Genomic DNA, 25,778 nt, shown 5'->3' with positions numbered 1-25,778 from the left:
CGTATAATTTGATGGAAGACAGAGCATGATGAAGAAGTCATTTTTACCAGTAAGCTAAAAATCTAAATCACAAAATGTTAGCTGCACCAAGGCCCTCCTGAGCCATGGACAGAAGGCCACTCTGAGTACTCCTTGAAAATGGCAGTCCATTAATGAAATGGTTAGGGAAACACAAGTTGAGCTACTTGTCCTCTCTAGCATTGAGGAAGGAATTTAGTCCAGCAAGTTCGGTGTGTATGTAAACATTCATTTAATATTTACCATGGTGGTTTATCAGGGGACAGCTCTGATCATGGGACAGAAGAATGATGAATATTACTTCCTATGAAAAGTTTCAAGCCTTGTAACCCCTCTGAAAATAAATATTCCAAATACCAGTTCCATTTCTTCCCCTGCAGGCAGAAAAAAAGAAAAAGTACTTATGAAATACATATGCTTATTTTCTACTTCCTCTTCTTTCCCTAGGAAAAGTTCACAGCATCCTAGATACACATAAGAGTTAGCTCAGAAGAAGGGCCAAGTTCATAACAGGAGCTGAGTCACTAAGTAACATTCAAACCAGAAAGTTCCCAAAGTCTAAGGGCTAAACATCCCTTTCATTATATTGGCAAAAACAATCTGTTCAACTAAACAAAATACTATGAAAATTGCCACCATTTCCATACTCTAAAAATTTAACAACTAAAATAGATAACACAGGAGCAGACATTATTACACTATTGCCTATAATACATAAATAAACAGAAGGAGTTTCTATAATAATCAAACAATTGTACAGAGTTTTGTTAAATTAATCTCATTACAGGTACAGTTTGTATACATACAACTATACTACTAAATGAGACAATGCATGATCACAACAGCAAGTATTAAACAATGAAGAGTTATATCCTAGAGAAGAATAAAGAAGGTATGTGTCAATAAATCCATATAAATCACAGGAATGAATTCAGAATGCAAACATTTCACTTTGACTTTGTAGAGGCACCAGACTTAAGATTTGGAAAACAGTAAAGGTATACAATCTCTTGACGACATTAAGCTACATGAAATCTCTGACCATAATAAAAGTAAATTTATTTACCTGAATAGAGCCCATGTTTATTGTCCTTTCTTCCAGGTTTTCCTTTAAAAAAAGTGGGGAGACATGGGGATGAAAATATTTAGTTAGGAAAAACACTAGAAAATCAAGATGGTTCTTCACTCTCTGATTCATTTTACTAAGTCCTATTCCAACCATCATTCTTGGATTCCTTTTGAATATATACCCACCTCAACCCTCCATATTTCCCTTTTCCTAGAAGCAAATAGAAAGGAAACAAAATCACAGTAGAAAAAGTGAACACCATTTTGCCAATCTATGGCCTCATTTTTTCATTCTGTACTTAGCCATTAGACTAAAGATGCAGGGTGTTAGAAAAAAGTTTTCTCAGGAATTTGCTGAATGCTAAGCATTATGCTGAATCCACATGAATGAAGTAATGTATAGGTATACCCTACTGAAACCTCCCTCCATTTCATAGACCCTAAGTCTCTCCCCATCAATCATTATTTGAGCAATGTTCACCTTGCACCAATGATTATATGTACAGACTTTTTTCTTGTCTTTATTCCCTAACCAATATGTAAGTATCATAAGTATTCTAGAGATGATCAATTTAACCATGGTTCAACTTAAGATCTTTTGAGTTTATAATGGGTTTATTGGCACAGCATATGTATATAGGAGGATGTGTCCAGGTTATATACAAATTCCCACATCATTTTATATTAAGGACTTCAGCACCTATGACTTTTTTTTTTTTTATCTGAAAAGAGCCTTCCTGGAACCAATCCCCCAAGGATACCAAGAGTAAATTTTAAAAGTTAATAACATGTGTGGTTCATTTCTTCCCTTCTCCCTCCTCCCAAATTATTTAGGTTTTGAGGGTTAAAACGTGCTCCAACACTGACTCCAGACTCCCCCTACCAAACTGCTAACATTCATTCTACACAGTCTGATTCTAGAATTCTGCCTGTGCATGCTTGAATAGCAAATGACAACTATATCATGATTATTAGCTAACTGACAATGATCACAAGATGTATCCTGATCTCTGAAAAGTCAGAAAGTTAAAAAAAGTGTTTTTGAAATTGATGAAATATAGTACAGGCTGATGAACTCCATATTATATTTTTCTAGTTTCAATCTTTCTCCTGAGATCCAAGCCTCTATTTCAAACTGTCCACTTAACATTTTTTTGATGTCTTAACAGGCATTTCAAACTCTAAAGAGAACTCAATTCTAAACTTATCCTCCCTGTCCAAATGAAATAACCTCTCCATTAATGCATCAGTATTCCTCTCTTTAACAAATGGAACCACCATTGACTCAATGGTTCAAGTCAAAAACCCCAAAAGTCCTTTTCTAATTCCCACCTCCAATCAAGCCACCATCAAAAGTCCTGCCTGTTCTACTGCTACAATATACTGCCATATCAGTCAATTTATATCCATCTCCACCACCACCACTTGCATAAAAATTACGATTAATATCTTTTCTCTCAACTCTAGCATTAGCCTCCTCCTGGGTATCCCTGCACCCACTCAGGCCTCCTCTTTTAATTCATCCACCACAAAGAAGCCAGGGATCTTATTAAACATCAACTCAAACCATATGGCAGCCCTGCTTAAATTTCTTTCCATTGTCTCCCACTGCATTCTTAAGACCTGGAAGGCAGATGGCTCTCAAGTCTCTTCAAGCTTGCTTCATTCCATTCTCCTTCTTGTTCCTTAAGTGCTAAGCCACACTGGTCTCAGTTTCTTTGAAATCTTTGAGCTGTTCTAAGTTCCAATGCCTGGAATGCTCATTCTGTACCTATTTCCAAATGCTCATTCTCATCTCTCAGAAGAAATGTCAGCTCTAATGTCACTTTACCCAAAAAGGCCTTCGTTGATCACCCATCTCTTGACATCTCCCTAGCCCTTCTCACTTCATCCTGTTTATTTCCTTTGCAATATTTATCAAACTTTAAAATTATCATGTTTACTAATTTTATTACTGTTAATCATTTGCCTTCTTTAGGAGTAAAATCCACATGGGAAGGGGTGTATTTGTCTTTTTCAGTATTATATTCCAGTGCTGGAAGCACAAGGGGCACCAAATAAATATTAGTTGAATGAATAAACAAACAAGGAAACAACTAGTTACTAATTCAAAGGAAATTTATGATTTAAAAACAGCTTTGCCAGGTACAGTGATGCATGCCTCTAATTGCAGGTAATTGGGAGATTGAGGCAAGAAGATCACGAGTTTAGGACCAGCCTAGACAACTTAGCAAAACCTTGTCTTAAAAATAAATACATAAATACATACATATATACATAACATAACATAAAGTTAGTTGGGGATGTAGCTCAGCAGGAGAATGCCCCTGGGTTTAATCCCTAGTACCCCCCAACACCACACACGCAAAGCTTCAGAATTCCCTGAAATGTAGGCTGTATACATTTTCTGAGAACTAATTAGCCAAAGTACATTTTATTAAATTATCTCTAAAGAACATGGCTAATAAGAAACACTTATTGGGGCTGGAGATGTGGCTCAGCGGTAGCGCGCTCGCCTGGCATGCGTGCGGCCCGGGTTCGATCCTCAGCACCACATACCAACAAAGATGTTGTGTCCGCCGAGAACTAAAAAATAAATATTAAAAATTCTCTCTCTCTCTCTCTCTCTCTCTCTCTCTCTCTCTCTCTCTCTCTCTCTCACTCTCTCTTAAAAAAAAAAAAACAAAGAAACACTTATAATGGAATAATTCAGTAAAAATGGTTGTCAGACTTAAATCATACTGCCATGGTATCAGAGGTTGTATATACCACCTCAAAGGTAAGTAATAAGTAATCACATAGTAATCAGTTACTTGGTGATTGGAAATCAAAAGGCATTCTTTTAAAGAAAAGTTAATGTATTAATTTTAAAGCCTAGTATTTCTGAACCATATGGAAACAACATTAACTACAGAAATGACAGTTTCACATTTTGCCAAATATATTACTCTATGCTGCCAAAATTTAAACTTCCAAAACTAATCTTCCTTAAACATTTAGAAAATGGTTTTGATTTAGCTGGGTGTGGTGTTGCACACCTGTAATCCCAGTAGTTCGGGAGGCTGAGGCAAGAGGATCACTAGTTCAAAGCCAGTCTCGACAATGGCAAGGCACTAAGAAACTCAGTGAGACCCTGTCTCTAAATAAAATACAAAAATGGGCTGGGGATGTGGCTCAGTGGTTGAGTGGCCCTGAGTTCAATCTCTGGTACTCCCCCCCCCCCCAAAAAAAAAGAAAATGGTTTTGATTTAAAACAGTGTATCAATTACTGATCCCCCAAAACAAGTTTGCTACCTATGTTTAAGTTGATAAATTAACTAGAGATTAAATCTTGTAACTAAGTGTCTTTCTCTTTCTGTTCCACCTCCCCCTTAGAGGAAAAAAACACACTGATTTATGAAGATCAGTTATGCTTTATCTATGATTCATTATACGCTTTTCCAATTAAGAATTATAGGAAATGCATATGTTGACTGAGTATGGAGAAATGAAAACCCATTCATTGCTTGTGTGAATAGAAATTGGTCTAACTTCTACTAAAAGCAATTTGATGAAAACCAAAAAATTTAAAAACTGTTCCCTTTGAAAGCAATTCTTCTTTAAGTAATTTTATCTAGCAAACACACTAGCACATGTGTAAAACAATATATATAATTCAAGAGTACTGGTTAGAATAAATAAGATTGTAAACAACTTAGATATTCAATAAGGGATCACTTTAACATACACTAGATTCATACAAGGGAATACTATGCATACACCGCAAAGGAATATGGCAGTCTTTTATGTACTAATAAGAAACAAAAGCCAAACTATTAAAAAATCAAGAGACAAGGCTGGGGATATAGCTCAGTTGGTAGAGTGCTTGCCTCACATCATGCACAAGGCCTTGGATTCAATCCCAGCACAATATAAATATAAATATAAATATATATATCTATCTCAAGAGACAAAACAGTTAAGTATAGTAAATAGTGTTGAAAAAGATAATTTACACAGAAATGTACACCATGTATCTGATAAAGAATATTTAAGAGTGGTAGTTTCTGGGGAGGGAAAACTAAGTAACCAGAGGATAAAATAGGGAAGATTATTTAAGAACCAATTTGTGTTCTGTGTCTATGGATTTACCTATTCTGGATGATTTTTTTTTTTAAAAAATGTCAATAGTTATTGATGGAACTTTATGAATGTATTTGTTTTTATATGTGGTGCTGAGAATCGAACCCAGTGCCTCACACATGCTAGGGAAGCACTCTACCACGGAGCCACAACCCCAGCCCCATTTTTTTTTTTTTTTTTTGGTACCGACCAGGAACTGAACTCAGGAGCACTTAACCACTGAGGCACAGCTCTTTTTTCTATTTTATTTAGAGATAGGGTCTCACTGAGTTTCTTAGGGCCTTGCTAAGTTGCTGAGGCTGTCTTTGAACTCACAATTCTCCTGCCTCAGCCTCAGGAACCGTTGGGATTATAGGCATGCACCAACATGCCTGACTATTCTGGATTTTTCATAAATAATGAAACAGCATGTGATCATTTGTGTCTAGCTTTTCACTTGGCATAATGTTTTCAAAATTCATTCACATTGTGGCGTGTATCAGTATTTCATTCCTTTTTTACATGAATAATTTCCATTGAATGACTAATCCATAATTTATCCATTCATGAGCTGATGAACTGTTGGGTATTTTCTTGTTTTGGCTATTGTATTAATAATATTATGAACCTAAGTGTACATACATTTGTTTCAGCACCATTTTCAACTTGAGTATATACCTGGGAATGGTATTATGGGGTCAGATGACAAATTCTGTTTACTTTTTGAGGAATTTCAAAATATTCCCTAGTTATTTTGAAGCAAATCCAAAATGTATCATTTTATGGACACTTCCCTTAAAATTATATACCTTTATTAACTAAATTTGACTTTTCTGTATGTGCAGTTACAACCTCCTCAAAAAACAATTTTAAACATTTACCAAGTCAAAATCACTTAATAGAAATAGGATTTTAAGTTCATTAAACAATATCTATTAAAGTAAGAGAGTATGCAGCATGAAACTGATTACAAGCATACACTCAAGAACTACCAAATCATCTAATAAAATAGCCTTATCAGACGATGATTACAGATAAGATGCTGGAGACAGACTATGGAGAGAAAACCTTCAAAGTAGGGTGCGGTGGTTGACTTTGGCACTACTAACATTTTACACTGAAAAATTCTTTGTTGTAGGGGAATGTCCTGTAATTATCCCTAGTCTCACCCACTTGATGCCAGTATGTTCCCTTTCTCATTTAAGACAACCAAAAATGTTCCCAGACATTGCCAAATGCAGGTTCCCTCATCTGTGAACTACTGCTTTAAAGAATTGGGAAACAATAACTAATAATCAAAATTTTCATAAAATATTCTTGAATTATAACATAAATCAATCAATAGATAATAACAACCATTATCCAAGCAATACTATATGCCAAAGATGATTAGATTCACATGCACCATGAAATTTACTTTTTTATAACAACTCAATCAAGGTAGCTATTATCATTCCCATTTAACAGACAAGGTAAATTAAGCCCAAAGAATTTAAAGAACTTGTCCAAGGTCACACAATTTCTAAACAATAACACCAGGGAATGAGTAAAGCAATAATTTCTAATTTCTTAATGAGAACATTTACTTTCATTTTCAGTAATCATAGACTAGGTTGTTCCCAGGATACCGAGGACAATTAAAAGAGGGACAATTTTTTTAAATCCTAAAAGTATCAAAATGAAGATAAATTTTTCTTTAGAGAAAGTATTTCAGATAATATATAAAGAAGGAATGATAAAATATTACCACTTCAACACTGATGAACTAAATCTGGGCAATGATCATCAATGCCCACTATATAATAAGAGAGAGACAATCAGGGGGCTGGGGTTGTAGCTCCGCGGAACAGTGCTTGCCTAGCACATGTGAGGCACTGGGTTCGATTGTCAGCACCACATTAAAAAAAAATAATAAAATAAACAAAATAAAGGTGTTGTGTCCATCTACAATAAAAAATATTTTTTAAAAAGATAATCAGCTATATTAAGTTCCTTCTAATGGAATAAATAATACTATCTATTAAATAATACTACCTATAAAATGTCCTTGTCAAGTTAAAAAATTATTAAAATTTTAAAAGATCCCAAATCTGATCAAAACCGTAGATCTAACTACCAATTTATAGAAAATAGCAGGAACACAAGAACATGTGAAGGGTTACACAAGGATACAAACAGCAAAATCCAGACTATAGAAAGCTCTATATAGAAACCTGTAAATCTATTCCCTAAAAAAATTGGCAGTTGGCAAAAATTGTCTTTAAAAACTCAGCACTCCTTAGAGCTGGGGTTGTAGCTCAGTGGTAGAGCATTTGCCTAGCACATTTGAGGCACTAGGTTCGATCCTTAGCACCACATAAAAATAATATTTTTTTAAGAGAGAGGAGAAAGAGAGGGAGAGAGAGAGAGAGGGATGGAGAGAGGGAGGGAGAGGGAAGGAGAGAGGGAGGGAGGGAGGGAGGGAGGGAGGAAGGGTGGGTGGGAGGGAGGGAGAGAGAGAGAGGGAGGGAGGGAGAGGGAGGGAGGGAGGGAGGGAGAGAGAGGGAGGGAGGGAGAGAGAGGAGAGAGAATTTTTTAATATTTACTTATTAGTTTTCGGTGGACACAACATCTTTGTTTGTATGTAGTGCTGAGGATCGAACCCGGGCTGCACGCATGCCAGGCGAGCTCGCTACCGCTTAAACCACATCCCCAGCCCTAAAAATAATCTTTTAAAATAAAATAATAAAATAAAGGCATCGTGTCCATCTACAACTAAAATAAAACAAAAATAAAAACAAAACAAAACCTTAGCACTCCTGTACTAGTGACTCAGGAAGCTGAGGCAGGAAGACTGCAAATTAGAGGCCAGCCTTAGCAGTTTAGCAAGACCGTGTCTCAAAAAATAAAAAGGACTGGAGATACAACTCAGTGGCAAAGATCTCCAAGGGTTCAAATCCCCCCGCCCAAAAAAAGAGTAAAATGAGAAAACATTTTGAGATCAATTTGCACCTATAAAAACATATATTTAAAAAGGTAGAATATAAAAAAGAAATAGGATATAAGAATAAACCTATAATAAGAGATTGGATTAGTTAGTAACTTTTAAACCTTCTACTGAAAAAAGGCCCATGATCAGATGGCTTCACTACCTAATATTTAAATAATTAATGCCAACCCTTTACCAAGTTTTCCAAAATGTGAAAGAGAAAAATACATTTCTTAACTCATACTATGAGGCCAATATTAACCTGCAACCAAAATCAGTCAGAAATCATAAGGAAAAACCAATATAGATACAAAACCCTTCACAAAGTACTAAAAAAATCTAGTAACATATAAAATTAATTGTTATCTATGACAAAGTGGAATTTATTCCAGGAGTGCAGAGTTAAACATCTGAACATCAATTAATGTAATATACTATTTCAAAAAATAAAGGACAGAACCATAGGATCAAGTTTGTAGCATTACACAAAATCCAACACTCGGGCTGGGGCTGTAGTTCAGTGGCAGAGTGCTTGCCTAGCATGTATGAGGCACTGGGTTTGATCCTTAGCACCACATAAAAATAAACAAATAAAATAAAGGCATTCTGTCCATTTATAACTACAAAATTTTTAAAAAAAAATCCAACACTCATGCATGATGAAAACATTCAACAAACTAGTAGAAGAAGGAAAATCCTCAACCTCATAATCCAGAGAAAGCTTTATCATGCTGTAACAAAGTGATCAAGTAGCCATTTTTGCCACTTTTCTTCAAAATATACCTAAAGTTCTAGGTTTGACAATTAGGCAAGACAAAGAAGAAGCACTGATATTTGAAAGGAAGAAATAAAACTATCCCTTTTTGCAGATGACATAATTCTAGATACAGAAAATTCTAGGGAATCACCTGAAAAATTATAGTTAATAAAGAAGTTCAATAAAGTTGCAGTATATGCAGTCAATATACAAAATTAAATTGCATTTCTTTATCCTTTTTTTTGTGGTGCTGGGGATTGAAGCCAGCGCCCTGTGCATGCGAGGCAAGCACTCTACCAACTGAGCTATATCCCCAGCCCCCTTAAATCACATTTTTATAGTACAATGAGTAATCAAAATGAAATTAAAAAAACAATTCCATTTGCAATAACATCAGAAAATACTTAGAAATAAATTTAACAAAAGTACAAAACCTACACTCATTGCATAAAACATTGTTGAAAAAATTAAAGAGGAGCTATTTAATTTTTATTAAATAGAAAGATATCTGGAGGGGCTGGGGATGTGGCTCAAGAGGTAGCACGCTTGCCTGGCATGCGTGTGGCCCGAGTTCGATCCTCAGCACCACATACAAACACAGATGTTGTGCCCGCCAAAAACTAAAAACAAATAAATATTTTAAAATTCTCTCTCTCTCTCTCTCTCTCTCTCTCTCTCTCTCTCTCTCTCTCTCACACACACACACACACACACACACACACACACACACACTCTCTCTCTCTAAAAAAAAAGAAAGATATCTGGTGGTCATGTGTTAGATGGCTTAATATTGTTAAGATGGCAGTACTACATAAATTATGTACAGATCTGAGGCATTACCTATTAGAATAATACTTGGATTCTTTGTAGAAAATGGCAAACTGATAATAAAATTGAAATGGAATTTCATGACCTTGAGTTAGGCAGTTATTTCTTAACTTTGAAACAAAAGCACAAGCAATAAAAGTTAAAAAAAATTAAAAACTAGACTTCAAAATGAAAAACTTTGGTGTTCAAAAGACACAAACAAAAAAGTGAAAAGACAATTCACAGAATAGATAAAAACTTATTGCCAGTGTATATTTAGATAGGGATTTACTTCTAGAATATAGAAAGAACTCTCACAAACCAGTAACAAAATACAAATAACCCAATTTAAAATGAGCAAAAGAGTCTGAATATTCATCCAAAGAAAATATACAAATGGCCAATAAGCACAAGAAAGGATGCTGAATATCAACAGATATCATGGTAATGCAAATCAATACCATAATGCATATTACTTCACATCCTTTAAGATACCTAGAATAAAAAATACAGATAACAAGTGTTGGGAAAGATGCAGAAAAATTGAAACTTCACACATTGCTCATTACTGTTTACACTAAGATATCTACTGATTGATTGCCTCCCTGACAAAATTGCACCCAGATATGTCTTATTAATTACAGTGCCTGGTTCATTGTATGCATATATTAAACATTTGTTCAATGAATTATCTTCCCTACTCAGTACATTTTTTTTTGTCATTTTGTTAGATTTCTTCATGTTCCAGCCTGTTGAGGAAATTTGGAAACTAGATTCTTTCAGAGTATTTGCAATCCCACCCTGTTGTGTCATCCATGAATTTGAAATGTACACTATATGAATCCTCTTTGAGTCACTGATAATGTTGAAAATGACAAAGCTGAGGATAAAGTAATGAGAAGGCACCCTTCCCTCTGCCCACATTATTATCAATCCAATAAATCAGCATGTTTCTGCAAAGACTCTATATTATCTGGCCTACATTTTCCATAGGATTATATGAGAACTTTCACTTCTATGAAACCTCTTACTTAGCACCACCTTTACCCAAGGAGAACTAATCATTTCCTTATCTTTCTCACAACTACCTTTTCTCACTTCACCTCACTATGCTATATTAATTTGTTTACTAGTCTGTCTTCACTATAAGCCTAAGCTCTCTTGCAAGACAGAGACTTATTTAAGTTAAGTGAATCCCTAAAGCCTACCACAATGCCCAAAATTTAATCGATACTAGAAAAAATACTGAACATGTATTACAATTCAGACACACTAAATTTGTGGCATTTCCTATTTTTGACATTATAGTATCACTATGTAAAATCTAAGTCTTTTAAACGCCCTTACCTGCAGCAAAAAGGAGGCAGCATAGCTTAATAGAGAAGGGTGACAGACTAAATTTAAACTGTTTTTATATTCCATTATTCCAGCACTTTGTAGGATTTGGAGGTCAATATATGTTCCTTTCTCAAAGGGTTTGGATGTCCACAGACAACCAACCATGGTTGTCAAATACTGATTAAATTGTTGATAGGTCTTGCTGCTGAAATTGAACTCTGATTTTGCCTAAAGAGTCAAAGAAAGAAATAAAATTGTCATTATTATCTATTCTTCCTTTCCGTCTTATTCTGAACAGGTCAGTTTTTAAACAACAGTGATTTAACACAGAGATTTATCACTCATACCTTTTGTACCAACTCATTTTTCTTTGCTGCACTCAAATTTTTATGATACCTAATGGTAAAAACAAATAGAATGAAATGTTTAACATGCCTTTAGATACAATGCTTTTGAAATACAAATAAATAAAACCTTACATTTTAAATGCAAATGTATGTAAGTCTATACAAATATTCAGTTGTCTGGCTGATGATTTAATCATTTTATGACACATTCTACTCAAAGAATTTTAAAAAATAGAGATTCAAAACTGAGTTGTACATTTAAGATGTGCATTTGACTATATGTAAAATGTATCTTATTTAAAAAAAAGACAAAACAATGACAGACATGCTTTTTTAAAAATATATATTTTTTAGTTTTAGGTGGAAATAATACCTTTATATTATTTTATTTACTTATTTATTTTTATATGGTGCTGAAGATTGAACCCAGTGTCTCACACATGCTAGACAAGTGCTCTACCACTGAGCCACAATCCCAGCCCAACAGACATGATTTTAATGTTTCACTATTAAAAATTAATAAAGGTGGGCTGGGGTTGTGGCTCAGAGGTGGGGCACTCTCCTGGCATTCATGAGGCACTGGGTTAAATTCTCAGCACCACACAAATATAAAATATAAAATATTGTATCCACCTAAACCTAAAAAATGTTTTTTTAAAAAGAAAAAATTAATAAAGGCTCAGTGCTATAGCTCAGTGGTAAAGCACTTGTGTGAGGCATGTTTGAGGCACTGGGTTCAATTCTCAGCACCACATAAAAATAAAGATATCGTGTGTCCATCTACAACTAAAAAAAAAATTTTAAAGTTAATAAAGGCTCAAAAGCACTCAGCCACTGACACAAAATGTATTTTCATCATATAAAAAAAAGTCACAACAGAAAAGAGAAAATTAAGAAATATTTTCTTTGCCTGAGAACAATGATCTAATTAGTTTTAAAATATTTTAACCTTGACACAGTTCTACAAGGTAAGCCAAAAAGGGTCTACACTTATGATTGAAAAAAGTAACTTCAGTCCATAAGTGAAAGAAAAGAGGAGATCAAAAATTATAATTAGAAGCCAGGAGCAGTGGCACACACCTGCAATCCCAGCTGGTTGGGAGGCTGAGACAGGAGGATTGTGAGTTCAAATCCACCCTCAGCAACATCAAGGTGCTAAGCAACTCAGTGAGACCCTGTCTCTAAATAAAATACAAAACAGGGCTAGGAATGTGGCTCAGTGGTTGAATGCCTCTGAGTTCAATCCCTGGTAATCCCCACAGAAAAGAAATAATACTTAAGAGTTTCACATAATAGCAATAGCTCCTCTTGGCTCCCAGAAAATCTACATATACTTAAATCAGTTACCAACACAAAAATTGGAATTAACAAAGCTGAGTGCAACTATACCTTGTACAACACATCCTTAACTATGATTTTTTTAAAAAAAATTCCATATCCCTTGTAATGGGGGATTTACAGAAAACACAGCTATCTTATCCCCATATTGGAATTTTGTATCCAAAAGAAAGTCATGTTTCCTATTTTGCACGCCTTGGCAGAAAATGAATAGGAATACTTATTGTGTTATACTTGAAAGATAAGACAAAATTATGATGTAGTAAGCATTAAATGGTAAAAAGGCTTGTACCTGTGCATAATATAACAGAGCTGGTTCAATATACTGGTATCCAGGCTGAGGAGTGCAGAGTGGAAGATCCCAGGAGGAAATAATACCACTAATGGAAGGTTATAATTTACATATATGTCACATACCTTTTGGGGAAAATGATAACATCAGCACATAGATTATTTGCCAGAAATCAGCCAAGTTGTTCCAAAGAATTATCAAAATAAATAATAAAAACATCAGGTTTAGACATGCCTGATTCCTAAACAGAATAGGTAGCCATAAGTCTGCTGAAAATAAACTTCATCAAATATCAACCTTGCAATGGAAAATTATTTCTAGAACATCATTATTAAAGGATTTAATTTTTTTCTGGGGGGAAGTCTTTGAGTTTGGGAACAGGGTAGACAAAGGAGCATTTCTTTCTCCTTAAGTCCCATGAATACTTATTTATCATATTAGTCAGCGGTTGACCTGGAAAATGAAGGAAAGCATGCTTCTAAGCAAACACATAATACAAGACAATGAGGTATTAATGAAGGAAGAAAGCCAGAAATGTGAGATTATAATGGGTGCTTCATGGTAATAGTTCTATAGTATTTAGTTCTATCTAAATACTATAAAACCATTAAGAGTACTAGTATCATAAAGGCACTAAGTACCAGAATAATATAGGTGGTTGAAAGGTAGGAGATCTGAAAAAACAAAATGATATCTTGGTTTTTGCAAGAGGTTGGTGATATACAGTGGATAAACAAAAAGTGATGCTAGAAACAGACTTCTGTCTAAGGCCAGTATTATTATAGGTCAGTGTATATTAAAGTGGTAGGTAACTAGATCAAAAATAAAACACATTTGTTTTTATACTTTATTTTATGAAAGTCATTTACTCAGATGAAAATACAATAATCAACGTTAAGATGTTCAGTTATCTTAACCATGCTAATAAGTTCATAGCACACCTTGATGGTTGTCCATGAAATTTAAATAATGGGCTAGAACACTTAACAGCTATCACAAAATCTAAACTGGAAAAATGGAATGTGTGCTACCTTCTCATAGAAATCCAAAATGAAGTGCAACAAGAAAGTACTGTTACTCTCCAATCGCATTGCAGTAGTGGACAGCCATCCTACATATTCAATCAGTTTAGATACAGAGTCCATGGATCCACCCAAAGTTGTCTCTCTGCAATAAAGAAATGCATAACATTCAGATACAGAACAGAGAAAGTGTTCACAATTTCCAAGCTAAAAGAAGATAACATATAGCAAGAAGCTGATAGGATACAAAATGAGGACTATCAGTACTCCAATGTATAATTCCCTTTAGAAAATCACAGGGATGAGAGCTGGGGTTCTTGCTCAGGCCCTGGGATAGTTCCTCAGCACCACATAAAAATAAATAAATAAAGGTATTGTGTCAAACTAAAAAATAAATATTTTTTTAAAAATCACAGAGATGAATCATAAAACTACACTTAGCCCTCTAAGGAACCATTAAGATCAATTCATAGAACACCCTCAATAACCAGACTCTACTAGTAATTATGAGAGGTGGGGAGGATTAAGTTCTAGATAGATTTTAAATAATATTACCAATGTGTAGGGATCCTAATAGGATATTTCTAGAAATTGGGGGAACGAGTTCATGACAAAGCAACATGAAAAATTCAGAATAAAATCAGAAAATAAACAAAATGATAAAGCAAGCCAGGAAAAAAAAATAATGAGGACTAATTAATCTCAACCAAATCATAAGTGGTTTAAAAGGATAAACATTAAAATGACTTTGGGAATCATTTCTTATGCCAGTACCATTGCAAAACAATGAGTAAAACTTAATACATAAATCAAAACCCAGTTTTGCCTGAATTCTTCAGCTGAAGATGTTAAAATATTTTCACTTGACCCAGACATGGTAGCATACACCTGTAATCCCAGAGACTCAGAAGGCTGAGGCAGAAAGATCACCAGTTCAAAGCCAATCTCAGCAACTTAGCAAGGCTCTAAGCTAGTTAGCTAGACTCTCTCTTAAAAAACAAAACAAAACTGGAAATGTGACTCAATGGTTAAGCACCCTGGGTTTAACCCCCAGTACCTATATGTATATATATTTCCCACTGAAATTCAATCTAATCCTAATATTAAAATAACAAAATTTTTGGCATCTTTCCTTCTTTTAGTAAAAAGCAGATCTGGGTAGTTTATATTCTTCCCAAATCAATCTCTTTAAATCACACTGGGCATAATTAGTTCAACCTATCCATTTCTCAGACTTTGTTTCAATCTGCTGTTAAGTAGATTAGGAAAAGACTTGCAATGTGAATGCATAGCTTTACCCTCCTATCCATGTAGTCAACAATGTTTAAGAACAGAAAAAAAAAAAAAACTTTGTGTGTGTGTGTGTGTGTGTACGCGAGTGTGTATGTGTGTGTGTATATACATACATACATATATATAGTCTCAAGCTTGAGAGATGATGATTCTACCACTTCCACTGTGATGGTTCAGTGTCAGAACAAGGAAGGAAGGATTAGGAGACTATTCAAATAGTTGGCATCCATACAATCAGCTGGCTACCTGCAAAGCTGAGTAACTATGGTTTTTGAGAGCACTTGGCAAGTGTGTCTGAAATAATTTGAAATGATATTGATTGCTCAGAATATCTTTAAAAAAATTTTTTTAGAAGTTCTGGGGATTGAACCCAGGTCCTCACACAAGTTGGGCCAGTACTCTACCACTGAACAGCCTCTTCTGAAATGTCTTACTACAGGGCACTATTGGCATTTTGGATGAAACAATTCACTATTCAGGACTGCCTCCTACTCCCTCACAATTTCAGCATTTTTTTAATATTTAATTTTTAGTTGTAGTTGGACACAATACCTTTATTTTTATGTGGTGCTGAGGATCAAACCCAGGGCCTCACATGTGCTAGGTGAGTGCTCTACCGCTGAGCCACAACCCCAGCCCAGCAATTTCAGCATATTTAGCATCCCTAGCTGCTGCCTACTAAAAGACAATAGCACCCTCTTCCCAGTCACTGTGACAATTAGAAATGTCCTTGGAGAACCACTACTGAAAAATGTTTCCTATCATTCTCTAGTTGTGGTCTAGAACTACAATTTACTTCCTTTTCGACAGTTACATGACATATGATAATATGATAGAACTACAGCATTGCATTCATATCTCTAAAAGGAATTATTGAGAACTAAAGAGCTAAACCATACAATACCAAATATTATAATGAGAAAAGTTATACACACACACACACACACATATATATATATATATATATATATATATATTCATTTATTTGTTTGAAATTTTAGAAAGCACTCCTCCTTTGTAGATGTTCTCCCTGAATTTATAACACTAATAAAGAAAGATCCTAGGATTCTTGAAAAGAAAATATAGAAATTGTAAGGTACCTATTTCAGGGGTGTCTCAGGGGTGTCTGAGACTTACATTGCAAGTTGGCCAAAGGTTATAGACACAAACTACTCTTAATAGAATTTCTTCATAATAGTGAATCTCAAACCTTAGTTTACACAAGAATTATGTAAGTATTAAAAAAAAAAGATTACTGGGCCAGCCACCTCCAGAGTTTTACCCAGTATATCTAGGGCAGAGACTGAAAATTTTAATCTCTAACAAGTTCCCAGATGATGCTGACACTACTGGTCCAGAGACCACATTATTGAGAAACACAGCATTACAAAACATTTTCACTATCCACTAATAATCCATTTTAATCTAAAAACAATCAGGTATATATGTAAACATTACAATAATGGATATGATTAATTAAAAACAAATTTTCATGCTACCCTCAAGAAGGTTCTATCCTCTATTCCTCTAAAAAAAATGAGAACACTATAGGGATAAGGATATAAGGAAAATGGGCCTGAGCTTATATTTTAATCAGTTATATGCAACTGAATCAAAGGGGAATTTGAACACCAGTTACATATTTGAACATATTAAGAACTATTAGCCAGGCACAGTGGGGCATACTTGTAATCCCGGCAACTCGGGGGGTATGAGGCAGGGGGATCACAAATTCGAAGTCTGCCTCAGTAACTTAGTGAGGCCTTAAGCAACTTAGCAAGACCCTGTCTCCAAGAAAAAAAAGGGGGAGCTGGGGATGTGGTTAAGCACACCTGGGTTCAACCCCTGGTACCTCCCCCCCAAAAATATTAAGAACTATTAATTTTTTTAGATATCATAATGGTACCATTATTCTACAGTTGAGATGGTATCTGAGTTTTACTTTAAAAGTAAAAGGGAGGATGTGGAGAAAAAAGAACACTTTATAGTCATACATGATAGTATAATCTATTTTGACATAATAATAAAAAGGAACACTTTTACATTGTTGGTGGGATTGTAAATTAGTATGAGCACTATGGGAATCAGTATGAAGGTTCCTCAAAAGACTAGGCATGGAATTACCATATAATCAACGTATATCACTCCTCAGTATTTATCCTGAGGGATTACAGTCATCAAACTACAATGATACATGCATACCCATGTTTAGAGCAGCACAATTCACAACAACCAAATTAGGGAACCAGCCTAGGTGTCTATCAATGGCTGAATGGATAAAGAAAATGTGGTATATATACACAATGGAATTTTATTCACCCATAAAGAAACATGAAATTATGTCATTTGTGGGAAAATGGATGGAACTAGAGACCATCATGTTAAGTGAAATATGTCAAACTTAGAAGGTCAAGGTAGTGTATTTTCTCTCCTATGTGGAACCTAGAGAGGGAAAAGGAAAGGAAAGGTGGGAGTGGATTTCCTAAAAATCAAAGGGAAACCAATAGAGGGAAAGGAACAAGAGAAGGTAGGTGGAGAAGAAAGAGTGCTGGGGAGTGATAGTCGACAAATTTTATCATTATATTGTGTGCATGTACAAATATGAAACAACAAATCTCATCATCATGTACAACTATAATGCACCAATAAAAAAATGTGGGGAGTCAGGCACAGTGGCATACACCTGTAATCCCAGTGGCTTGAGAGGCTGAGGCAGGAGAATCATGAGTTCAAAGCCAGCCTCAATAACTTAGGGAGGCTCTCAGCAACTTAGAGAGACCCTGTCTCTAAATTAAAAATACAAAAAAGGGCTGGGGATGTGGCTTAGTGGTTAAACACCCCTGGGTTCAATCCCTAGTACTATCCCCCCTCACCCCTGCCAAATGTAGGTGGAAAGTAAACAGGAAGTAAAAGAAGCCAGATGCAAAAGGCCACATTTTGCATGGTTCCATTCATATGAAATTGTCAGGAGCCACTCTGGGAACACACGTGCTTAAGTCCTGAGCAAGAGATACTGAACAATTATTGCATCCCACAATAACGTAGGCTTTACCTCTGCTCAGGCTTGGCTCCAGAAGCAGGCATTTCCTGGTGGGGTTAAGTTACACTCACCTGTTCCTTTGTAATCCTGCCCCTTGCCCTCAATAAAAGTCAACTCCAGAACATGCACTCCCTCTCTCTTGTCAGCATCTCATGTCAGCCTCTTGTTCTCCTTGTGGGAGCCTGAGGGCGGGAGCCAGGGAAGCTATCCTGAAGCTTACAAAAAGGTATTCCATGTCTGGATGATATTTTGTGTCACCCCAAAATTCACATGAGTGACTTTGGTTCAGTTGCCTGCGCTGGACGGGGGCAGCAGATTGGCACCAAACGAGAGGCACTCATTGTGAGTTTGGCAGGTTGACTTTGGTTAAGCGCACTTAGAAAATAGAAAACATATTGCAGATGGAGAGTAAAGAATGCTAATCTTGACAGGGGACACTAATCATAACATGGGGAATTCAAAGTCTTCAGAGAGAGAAATCTACTTCATGATCCTAGAGACGTTAATTAATCGTAGGGGAAAAACAGATCAAGAGAGCCCAGCTCACTAAATTCCTACAAATAGTCAATGATGTCTGTCCATCGTTTTTCTGAGGAAAAATTGCCTAATTTACATACTTGGGAGAGGCTAGGTAGAAAGCTGTTTAAAGGTTGCCTCTCCGCTAAACTACCCAGAGGTAAAATAGAGAATATTCAGAAAGTCTGGACTGCCTTACGAATGTGTCTTTTCGTGGACCGAGAAGAGGACCACTGGTCCTCCAAGGAATTGTTGGAAGGGCTGCAGAATGCAATTAGGACCTTTGAACATGACAGCCTTGTGCCGTTCCAAGACGAATTTCTCTGTCTGTGCCTGGGCTTAAGGGTGGAGTCAAGACACGCCCAGTCTGTAGCTTGTAAACCTCAGACAGAAAGGCTTGGGGCAAGGCCTAAGACTATTCAAATTACAGCAGATGGGGCAAAGAGTGATTCACAAGCATGTCAGTGAAACTGGTTGGTAGGGGTAGGTGCTATAGAGGAATCCAGCCTGGATTGAGCATCAGGAAGGCAAATCCAAGATGGAAGGGAGGAAACCACAAGGGAAAATTCCGGAGAGGCCAAGCTGCAAAGTTCAGAGGATTCCCAGCCTGATGAAGAAAGTGAGCTGGGAATGGGTTTTAGTAATCTGTGGTTGGGTGGTCCTGCTTCCACCATCTGAACACAGCCACTCCCCTTCAGGAGAAAGAGGTTCAGCCACTCCGACATGGCTGTGGCCAAACTCTCACTGCTCCAACGTGGCTTTAAGGGTGCATTGGGGGAAGGAGAAGACATTACAGGTTTATAGCTTTTTCCAGTTTTTCAGCAGGTAGACAAGCAAAACCAGTGTGTTTGAATGCACACTGTGGTTCCTTTTAAAACTATGAAGGAGCTGAAAAATGCTTGTTGCACTTATGCTCCAAGTTCACCTTTTGTTCAGAGCTTGATTGAATCAATCTGTAGTAAGCCATCACCACCTCATGACTGGATTACGTTAGTCAAAGCATATCTATCCAGAGGTGATTTATTATTATGGAGATCAAACTGGACGGATTTCTGCACTGAACAAGCTGATAGGAATCACAGACATGGTACTGACAATCCTATAGAGATGTTAACTGGAATGGGACCATTTGCAGATTTAGAATAGTTAAATTATGATTTACCAATTTATGATCAGATTAGTACGTGTGCTAGGAGAGCCTGGAGAGAACTACCAAACAAAGATGAAAAAATTTTAGATTTCAGTCAGATCCAGCAAGGACCAGAGGAGAAATTCTTGGATTTTGTAGTTTGCCTTTACCAGGTAGCTAATAGGACCATTGGTGACTTAAATGCATCTGAGGTTTTGGTCAAACAATTAGCTTTTGAAAATGCCAAAAGTCTGCCAGGAAATTATCCAACCCCATCGGAAAAAAGAAACTCTTTCTGAATTTATTTGCCTTTTCTCTGATGTGGGTCCGGTGCAATCACAAGGTTTGACTATCACTGCGGCTTTAAAGCAAGTTTTACATCCTCAGTCTAGGAAATGACACTCTCAGAGGCAATGTTTTAACTGTGGTAAGACTGGGCACATGGCTAGGGACTGTGGGTCGTCATGCAGCCAGGGAGATCCACCTGGTTCCCGCTGGCGCCATTGAAGAGGTGACCATGTGGTGTGGAGAGGCTCTGGCAGGCATTGCAGAGGTGGCCAGCTGCCATTTGTGGCTCCACTTCCATCTTTACTGCCAGGGAAACTGGACATGGGGCCTGCCCCAGCCCCACCAAACAGTAGGGGCACTGCAGTTTACACTAAAAGAGGAGCCTTGGGCTCACAGTCAGACATCATCAAGCCTAGCCTAGCTGGCCCAGCATTACTATGCTTCCGGGAAGCTTCCACCCCAGGGGCCGAGAGCTTGGGACTCTGAGTAGCCATGGGACTAATTTTAACTCCTGAAATGGGCCCACAACAAATTCCTACAGGGATTAATGGGCCTCTGCCACAAAATACCATAGGCCTAGTGTTAGGATGAAGCAATTTAAGTCAAAGAGGAATTCAAATATTGCTGGGTGTTATTGATCCAAATTTTGAAGGAGATTGTTGAGAGCCACAGTTTAGTGGGAATGAGGCCTGGCATTTTGCTGGAGGGAATGGTTGAAAGGTGACCCTGCTCTGGGATAGGGCAGATCCTGCTGGGATTAGGGTGGATCCTGCTGCCTCAGGCGCCAGCTACTTTTTGAGTTCTCGTGGGGGTTCTGAGAGAATCGGCACACGGAGCCTGGTGGAGGGAGTGTGTTCCCAGAAAGTGTGTGTAGAGTGCCGGTGAGAGTTCGGGAATAAAGGGTGGCTGTTTGAACCTACAAGGCTTTGTGGCGGCTCGGTTATTTGTGCCCAGACAGACTGCAGCAAGAAATCAGGGTTACTGTTCAATCAATTGATTATTCAGCTTTCTCCAAGGGATGTGATAGCACAATTAATATTCTTGCCTTGTCACTCCTCCAATGGCCCAGGTGAAAACCCAAGTTTCAGGTCCCTGGACCAGGTGTATTAGGCTCAATTGGTTAGACAGGAGCGCCCTCTATTGAATCTTAAAATCAACCATAAAAATTTCAGAGGTGTGTTTGATGCAGGAGCAGACAAGTCAGTTATTTCTAGCAGGTACTGGCCAAAGAATGGCCTTTACATATTGCACCTGCCAGCTTAGATGGGATTGGTCAAATTTCTCAACCTGAACAAAGTGCTCAATATCTTTGGTGAAAGGATAAAGATGGTAATTGTGGAGTCTTTAAACCTTATGTCCTAGACACCTTGCCAGTAAATTTATGGGGTCAAGACATTCTAAGCAGCTTGAGCTTGTTATTAATAACTCCAAACTCCATTGTGTCATTTCAGGGACTTAATCAAAAATTTATTTCTCCTAGGAAATTTGAAGGGAATTCACATGAAGGGTATGTACCTATAAACTAGTCTCCCCAGAGAAGACTAGTTAATTCATCCAGCCAAAACTTTTGGCAGGGGCACTGACTTTCTTCCCAGTCCCCCCCCCCAAAAAAAAACATCAGAAAAGATTAACTGACTTACAGAAGAGCAATCTGGGTTTGTCAGTGGCCCTTAACAAGGGAGAAACTTAAAAGAGCCAATATGTTGGTCCTGGAACAGCTTCAGACTGACCATATAGAACCTATTTTTAGTCCAATTTTTGTAATTAAGAAAAAGTGTGGTAAATGGAGGTTGTTGCAAGATCTCAGGACAATTAATCGTGTTACCAATCCCACAGGAGCTTTACAACCACAGCTTCCTTCTCTTACAGGCATTCCTTTAGATTATCATCTAATGATAGATCTAAAAGATTGTTTTTTCACTATCCAGATGATTGTAAAAACATTTGCTTTTAATGTTCCAGCAATAAATTTTAAAGAACTAGTTAAGAGATATTGCTGGAAAGTATTATCTCAGGGTATATGTAATAGTTCAACTCTTTGTCAAAATTTTGTGGCACAAGCTATCACGCCAATAAGGGAAAAATTCCCTGATGCATACATTATTCATTTAATGGATGATATACTTTTAGCTCATGCTAGTCCAGATATACTTTTAAAAGTTTTTGCTCAATTAGAAAATTCACTTACTGCAATGCGTTTGTGCATAGCACCTGAAAAGGTGCAAAAACATCTCCTTTTCGGTATCTAGGTAATATAAAAGAAGGATGCACAATTCGTCCTCAAAACTTACAAGAGTCAAAGGATTACACACCCTTAATGATTTTCAAAAATTATTAGGTGATATTAATTGGCTGAGACCATATTTAAAACTAACAGATTTGAGTCTTTTGTTTCAGATTTTACAGGGGGACTGTTCTCCGACTTCTCCTTGTTAGCTCTCAACAGAAGCAAGAACGGCCTTAAAGAAGGTTGAATTTGCTATTAAAAGTGCTCATCTTACAGAATTAACCCACAGGAGCCTACATATTTATTAATATTTCCCACTGCTTATGCTCCTACAGGAGTGATATGGCAATCATTGGGAGATATTGAATGGATCCACTTAGTTCATTCTCTTCAAAAGTCATTAACTCCTTTTCATGATTTTGTTGCTAAGTTGGTTATTAAAGGCAGAACTCAAGTTTTACAGCTGGTTGGATCATAACCTAATATTATTTTTATCCCTTATTCTACTCAACAAAATGATTGGCTTTTCCAAACTTCTAATACTTGGCAAGTAGCTTTTGCTAATTTTCCTGGTCAGATAGGAAGTCACTATCCTCATGATAAAATTATTCAATTTGCCTTAGTAACTACATTTATTTTTCCAAAATTGTGCATGCTCAACCAATAGATGGAGCACTATCCATGTTCACTGATGGGTCAAGTTCAGGTAAAGCAGGTTTATATAGCCATGCTCAGACAGAGGTAATCCTGCACAACGTGCAGAACTTCAGGCTTTCACGTGTGCTTTAAATCATTTTGCAAATGAGTCAATTAATATTTAATTCTGATAGTTTACATGCAGTTAGAGTTACAAAAAATATTGAAACTTCACCTATTGGGTACACACCATCACAAGAGTTATTCAATTTGTTTCATACCTTGCAGAAGACAGTTCAAACACATCAACATGCATGTTTTATAGGCCATACACAGACCCACACTAATCCCCCAGGGCCGTTAACATCAGGTAATGATAAGATTGATAAACTGGTTGCTGTTTGTCAGCAACTGTCTTTGTATGACTGTGCACAGGCTTCACGTTCATTACATTGTCAAAATGCTTCTAGTTTGCATAAAAAAATTTATTATTACTAGAGAGCAAGTGCGTCAAATTGTACATCAATGCCCACAATGTGTTGTACACATTCCATCTTTACCATCTGGGGTAGATCCCCACAGGTTATGACCAAATCAGTTATGGCAAATGGATGTAACTCACATTCCCCAATTTGGCAAATAATGTTATGTACATTTAATTGTAGATACTTATTACAGATTTATCTTTGCCACAGACATGCAAAAGGAAATACACAACATTTTATTTCTCACTGCCTAGCTGCCTTTGCAGTATTAGGATGTCCTTTACAGATTAAAACTGACAATGCACCAGCTTATACTAGCTCTTCTTTTCAGCAGTTCCACCAACAGTTTCGTATTGACCATAAAACAGGTATTCCTTACAACCCTCAGAGTCAAGCCATTGTAGAACGAGCTCATTTATCTATTAAACTGTAATTACAAAAATGGAAAGGGAGAAATAGGACCCCTCCCAAAATAACCTTAACCATGCCTTGTTTGTTTTAAATTTTCTAAATTGTGACTCAGAAGGTCACATTGCAGCTGAGAGACACACATCTTCCACAGTAACAGATTCTTTAAGCCAAGTTTGGTGGAAAGATTTACAAACAGGTCAATGGAAAGGACCAAATCCAGTGATGATATGGGGTAGAGGTCATGCTTGTATTTTCCCAGAAGGTGCATTTTATCCTACTTGGGTACCTGAATGTGCCATCAGACATGGAGGACCTAGAGCGAAGGTTCAAATGACTGAGGATCGATCCAGAGATGACTCCTTACAAGAAGAGGAAGGATGAGGGGGAAAAAAAAAAAGATGACCCAGAGAGACCCAACGGTGAAGCTACCCTCATGGAAGTTGTTGAAAAATCTGACGTTACAGGCTGAGCAGATGATCCAGTAGCAAGGAAGGACTAAGTCTCCAGCTATGAGCTTAAAGCAATGCTAGCTGTATTGAGCTGCCAGGTAACTGGGACACAGGGAGAAACGTATCTACATACTTTCCAGATCCACCTTTAGTACATCCAATGGTATGGACTAGAGAATCCATCCCACTATTTACTAATGACTCACATATGATGGGAGGTTTTACAGACACCCATAGTATTCCCATCCAGATGACTGGATTTAATTATTCTGGCTGCAGTGGTCAGTTACCTACATGTTGGTCCCCCAATAAATATGCTGGCTGTCTAAAAGTGTCCTTTGAGGAAAACAGCAGTTGGGGGGCCTAGACCAGCTAATCATACTGGCCTCAAGTACTCAAAGCCATATTAGAACAGTTATTAAAAGGGATTCTCTCATAACAAGCCAGTCATTTCAGCAGAATGTTCATTAATACCTCACTGTCCTAACTGTTCTGCAGTAGAAATTGGCACATTCCCTAAATGGATGGATTGTATAAATACCTTCCTAATACAGCATAAATTGTCTAGAAATAGTGGGTATATTTTAGACTGGTCTCCGAGGACTGACAAAAAACAATTATATAAGGGTGCTGCCATGACCCCTGGAGGATTTGTTAGTAACATCTTGACCTTCAGCAAAGGTGGCATTCAGAAAGATGGCTGGAATCTGACTGCAGCCTCAGAATATTTACATTTTACTGACAAACCTTTACCTGACTTTGTAGGCAGAAATTGTAGTAAGGAAGGTTCGTATTATGGCCTGTGAGCCTGTGTTCAATCTCCTTATGTTTTAATTACTAGAGATGTGAAAGTCAAAAGAAAAGACGACATATATCTTGTAGCCTGTAAAAAATGTAATTTAACTAATTGTATCACCAGATACAATACAGAGAAGGGAACACTGATACTTCACCAGCCCTCTTTTGTTGTATTGCCAGCTAATATCTCAGAGTCATGGTATGCTGATCCTGGTTTTCAAGTGTTACAACAAATACATGCCCAGCTGACTAGACCTAAGTGAGCTCTTGGACTTATAATACTTGGAGTGGCTGCCTTAATTTCATTTATTGCTTCCACGGTCATAGCTTCAGTGGCCAAAATATTCAGCATGCAGATTTTCTTAATAATTTGGCTTAGAACACTTCCAAAGCTCTTTATAATAAGATAAATATTGAGGAAAGGATTGAAACTAAGCTAAATGCCTTAGA

General features: G+C 36.9%; 1 protein-coding gene across 1 annotated transcript in view; it reads right to left on the bottom strand.

The window, feature by feature from the left end:
• Window positions 1-238: 238 nt before the first annotated feature.
• Cenpi (centromere protein I) overlaps window positions 239-25,778 on the bottom strand; it is an 80,454-nt gene continuing 54,914 nt past the window's right edge. Inside the window, exons 16-21 of the mRNA XM_026410522.1 lie at window positions 14,066-14,201; window positions 13,035-13,159; window positions 11,405-11,453; window positions 11,067-11,285; window positions 1,085-1,126; window positions 239-392 (exon numbers count right to left, since the gene is read on the bottom strand). Of these exons, the coding sequence (XP_026266307.1) occupies window positions 291-392; window positions 1,085-1,126; window positions 11,067-11,285; window positions 11,405-11,453; window positions 13,035-13,159; window positions 14,066-14,201 (673 nt within the window). The 3' untranslated portion in view covers window positions 239-290. The remainder of the gene's footprint in view (window positions 393-1,084; window positions 1,127-11,066; window positions 11,286-11,404; window positions 11,454-13,034; window positions 13,160-14,065; window positions 14,202-25,778) is intronic.

The sequence above is a fragment of the Urocitellus parryii genome, chromosome X (genome assembly GCF_045843805.1).
Source record: "Urocitellus parryii isolate mUroPar1 chromosome X, mUroPar1.hap1, whole genome shotgun sequence".
NCBI classification, from domain to species: domain Eukaryota; kingdom Metazoa; phylum Chordata; class Mammalia; order Rodentia; family Sciuridae; genus Urocitellus; species Urocitellus parryii.
This window is presented reverse-complemented; position numbering and strand designations above follow the sequence as displayed.